This window comes from Oryzias melastigma, linkage group LG10 (genome assembly GCF_002922805.2).
Source record: "Oryzias melastigma strain HK-1 linkage group LG10, ASM292280v2, whole genome shotgun sequence".
In the NCBI taxonomy this organism is placed as follows: Eukaryota; Metazoa; Chordata; class Actinopteri; order Beloniformes; family Adrianichthyidae; genus Oryzias; species Oryzias melastigma.
Window position 1 is genome coordinate 15633869 of NC_050521.1, and position 5043 is coordinate 15638911.

Below are 5043 nucleotides of genomic sequence, written 5' to 3' on the forward strand. Positions count from 1 at the left end.
CATTTTTTTACCACTTCTATATTTAATGTCAACTCACAAGTTGCTGACATTTTTTTTTAGAACAAGTTGTGTACATGGTTTTGAAAGTGCAAAACTCTCCACATGGTCTGGTCATTGTTCTGGTGTGAGTTGGAGTGAGATCAGACTCTTATGTAAGTTTGACAACTCACTTAAAATAGTTGAGAGGCTTGCAGCAAAGAAAGAGAGGCTCTAACAGTGAAGTACCTGGAATCCTGGTGTTGTTTCAGCCTGCTGCAATCTGTGTCTGACAGTATTTATTTATTTATTTATTTATTTTCTGTTATAAAATGCACTTGCTGCTACACTGGTCATGCGGGGATTATATCTTTGTTTTTCTCAACACAAAGCACTCTCTGTGAACCGGATGCCAGCTCTGAATATTTCGCTTTCCCCTTGAACAGTGGCGGACTTAAAAGTTTGGGGGCCCCAGGCGAACATGGGGCCCCCTGTAGTGGTCGCATCAGTCATTTCTTAGAAAAAAAACAAATAACTCCCTCACTGGTCCACTTTTACACATTATCAAAAATTTAAAAGTTTTGACATACATATTAAAAGTGCATTCCAATAATGAAGAAATGTATATATCTAACTTGCTGTTGATGGAATAGTCCATTGCTACTCAGGGACGGGGGAGGACAAGACACTTTCACACGAGCAGTCTTATGGCATTTCAGTGATTCGCACAGGTGGTTTGGGAGAGATGTTTATGCCAGATGCCCTCCCTGACACAATTCTGTATTTTATCTGGGCTGGGACCGGCACAGGGAAACCCGACGGCCCCCTTGTGGCTACTAGTAGCATAAAAGACCAAGGACCTACACTGGATTTAATGTTTGACAGTTAAATATTATTGGGAATGGAAATTATTTTTTGACATTTTTAGTGTTCAGCTTGGACAATCACTACTAGAGGTGTGTATTGGCAAGAGTCTGGTAATATGATATATATCACTGTACGTGTCTCACAATACGATACGTATCGAGATCCATCCCAAGACTGTACCAGAACGATTTTTACAATGTTCTTTAAATTGTATTAAGTGGAAAAAAACTCTTTCTAAATATGAATGCACCTTTCATGTTAAAAATAAAAAAAAAATCTTTTAATTAATGATCACAAAACTGCAACTATTTCTCATATTCAAGCTGCTTTTACCTAAGCAAATTAATGATGCTTTTCTTTTGGTAAATTAGTATTTTTTTGCTCTTAAAGTATACCATCAATCTTGTCTAATATGCATAACAAAATATTTTTCAATATAAGAAAAAAAAATAGAATGAATGTTCATTAACCAATATTGTTTTGAGGAAATTAAGTGCTGCAGTCTAAGTGTAAAACAAAAGTAAGACACTGAACTACGTTTGCTCATAAGTAATTAATCAAATATCGTCTTGTCAACATTTTAAACAGATATATATGTATCACAATATAAATATTGTGATATATTACCAAATTGATTTTCCCACCAGCCCCAATAACTACCCTTGCCTAATGGTAAGTACAGCCCTCCCAAAAGATCCAGGATCTTTTGAATTGCAAAGACATATTTTTTACCTTATATGGGAATATTTGCAAAAACCTTTTGTGCGGCAAAAGTTATAAATTATTAGACCATATTTCTGGGTGCATGACTCCATTAGAGCCTCACAATTGAGATAAACAGTGAATGTTCTTGCATTACTGCACCAGATTCAATTTATTTAAAGACTTTACTGCTACACAACACTGGACTTTTTTCTCAGAATGATGATTACAGTATAATGGTGTGGAGGCCAAACACTACATCAATACTAATAATAATACATTTCTGATCCTGTTGGGGGCAAAAAATGAAAAGTAAACACCTTTTTATGTGCGCTTTGAAGTTCTGCATATGATTTTCTTAAAGGCTTTTCTGAAATCTCTATTGAAAATGGTGTAAATGATGGGATTGACAGAACTGTTGCAGTAGCCAATCCAGAAGAAGAGGTTGAAAAGGGCACCGGGGATGTAGCAGCTGTCTCTGCAGATGGCGTGGAGGGTGTAGGTGAAGAAGAAGGGGAACCAGCAGAGCACAAACACCCCCATCACCACAGCCAGCACGAAGGTGAAGCGCTTCTCGCGCATCTGGGCCACTTTGGTCTTGTTTGCCAGCTGCTGTCGCCCGGGTGGGTGTTTCTGCTCCGGGTAGGGCTGTAACGCCCGGGCTGAAGCCCAGGAGAGGCGGCAGCTCTGCGGCGGGCAGCAGTCCGAGCCCTCCACCTTTCTGCGCTTGGTGAAGCGGTTGTGGCGCGGTTTAGTATCCGAGGAGTAGCAGCTCTCCTCCAGGTCAATGTCATCCAGCTCGCCCTGCCGCTGCTGCTGGCTGCCGGAGCTCTGGCTGCTCGGGCTCTCAGCCTCGAACCGGTCCTTCCGGACAAAACAAGTCTCAGACTGAGACGGCTGCCTCTCCAGGCCGTTCTTGGCCACGAACACGGTGGAGGAGCGCTGCTTCGCCACTTTATAAATCTTACAGTAAACAAGGATCATGATGAGACCCGGGGCGAAGAAAGAGACCATGCAGGAGGAGATGATGTACCAAGTCTCATCGTTCAGCAGGCACTCCCTCTCGTCATGCTTGGTCATGAGGAGGGGAGGGAAGGAGATGACAGCAGATATGACCCACACCACGACAATCATCGACTTGATGCGCTTCGGCGTGCGCTTCAGGTTGTAGCTCACCGCTTTGGTGACTGACCAGTAGCGGTCCAGGCTGATGGCGCACAGGTGCACGATAGATGAGGTGCAGAACAAGACATCCAGAGCCAGGTAGAAGGCGCACCAAGTACTTCCAAAGTACCAATAACCCATGACCTCGTTCACGAGAGAAAAGGGGATGACCAGCGTGGCCACCAGGATGTCCGCAGATGCCAGAGAGACGAGGAAAAGGTTCTGGGGCGCACGGAGCGCGCGGCTCGTGAGCACCGCCACAATCACCAGCACATTTCCGACAATAGTCACCAAGATGATCACAGTAACCACAAGGATGATAAGCGCAGTTGCTGCCTCTGAATGCGGCAAAACAAACGGCGCGTCGGTGGCGTTTTCATCACTGGAGACGTTTTCCACCAGCAGATCGAAATGGCTTAAATCCATTCTTGCTGCATACAGTCCGTTGGCATCATTTTGTTGGTATTTTGCACCCCGTTTTTTTCCTTTTCAGAATTAGTTTCTGCAGGGCGCGCACTGCTGCTTTACTAGAGCATGACGAGCGGCTGCGCGCAACCCTCCAGATAGAGCAAACGGAGCGCATCCCGGTCCGAATCCATTCCCCGAAGACGCAGCTCCTTCATTATAAGTCCTTCAGATACTTCTGACTTACACTATATTCCCAAAAGTCAACGAGAGTGAGAAGTTCCCAAAGTGTAAGGAGAGGCTCCCCGATGGAACGGCGCTCCACTTTGTCTGTGCGTAAAGGTCGGTTTTTGCGTTTTTGGCAAACAGCGCGTCTATGGAGAGGGGCTGGAGACGCACACTGCGGGTGGAATGAATGTTCTCACAGGACTGAGGTGACATCACTAGGAGGGAGAGAGAGAGGCACACATACACAGAGAGAAGAGAGAGAGAGAGAGAGAGAGAGAGACTTGGATCTCTGACTTCTGAGAAAAAGCAGCTTTTCCTTCAGACCAAACCTCTGGTGGTTTTCTCTCACTTTGAGCTTTTCCTCCACTTTCACACAGCATTTCTTTTAACATTTTCATGACTTTATAGTCCCCCCCAAAATTACTATACCCCCAAGACTGTGCGCACATCATTCTTTAGTGTTACGCACGTAACCTATTAGCAGTTATTTGTATGACTTAGTCAAAGCTTAAATCCATTCAGAAAAAAAAAGTTTGTTTGGTGGATTTTGATCTAATAAAACTTTGGAGGATCGCATTTCTGTTCCAACCTCATAATCAGGACATTATTCTTGTTTTTCTTTGCTCTTGTGTCATGTGACCTGCCCATAATAATGATATAGTTACATAAATAGATCTTCATGCCAGTAAAATCGAGCTAACTTGATCTATTATCATTATGGTCTGACACTGCTGGGCCATTGGGCTATAGATTATGAGCCCAGCAGATGGGCTCATAGTAATCTATTTTCCACAGATACATTTTTCTTAAGTTATTCTTGGAGAGGAAATATTGTATTTATTTGTTTGTCTAATCTTTTAAATAAAATAACGTAATATTATTTTCTTATAATGTTTAGGTTTTTAGGAATTACGTTCAAATATTTAAAAAAATGTTTTTATATATTTGATAACTTGTCCAGGTTGTACCCCGCAGTAGCCAGGACAGGTTCTGGCATCTCCGTGACCCCAAAAGGGATGAAGCGGGTTTAAAATGCTTGGATGGATGGCTTCGATAAATGTGTGTGCTTTGTTTGTCATTTAAAATATTATCTGTGACACACAACCACAAAATAAAAGACTCAGAAATTTCAACCAACTGTTGAAACAATTTTCATTTATTTTAAACACATTTGTTAAGAATGTTGAATTCTCCAGGAATTTTTCTACACTATATTACTTTTTGTACTTTGTTTTCATTTAACCATGATTTTTTTGTGAAATTAAAATCAATTCATGGTTGATGTACTAAAGAGGCAATCATTAATAGAGCTGGAGTAGATTTATCCACCCTGTATTGCTAAAAGTCTAAACTCTCTTTGTTTTAGTGGTGGATTTAATGTGTGTTTTGAACATTAATTACATTTTAAAAATTAGCTCTCCTGTAGTGCATTGGTGACTTGTCATCCCTGCCTTCCCCTGAAAACAGCAGGTTATAGGAAATACAAGGAAATCCAAGTCTTTCTAAGGGAGACCTTGACTCATTTGTATGACAACGGACCCTCATCTTTATTCAGTCATTATTCTATCTTCTCGCTGTGAAGATGAGTCTAGTGTTCTGAATGCATTGTCTGTGATTGTTTAGTTACATAAGCTGTGTCAGATACACAGATTTATTGCCAAGAGATATTTTTCAAGAACATATAGTGCCAATAACAGAAAA

The 5043-nt window shown here is 41.6% G+C and overlaps 1 protein-coding gene across 1 annotated transcript; it reads right to left on the reverse strand.

Annotated features, from left to right (window-relative positions):
• Positions 1 to 49: 49 nt before the first annotated feature.
• On the reverse strand, positions 50 to 3681 carry adra2db (adrenergic, alpha-2D-, receptor b). The gene has a single exon (XM_024282890.2). The coding sequence runs from the start codon at positions 3133 to 3135 to the stop codon at positions 1870 to 1872; it is 1266 nt and encodes a 421-aa protein (XP_024138658.1). The 5' UTR covers positions 3136 to 3681; the 3' UTR covers positions 50 to 1869.
• Positions 3682 to 5043: the final 1362 nt, after the last annotated feature.

Coding starts and splice junctions, on each gene's coding strand:
- adra2db (XM_024282890.2), bottom strand. CDS start 3,135: ATGGATTTAAGCCATTTCGATCTGCTGGTGGAAAACGTCTCCAGTGAT.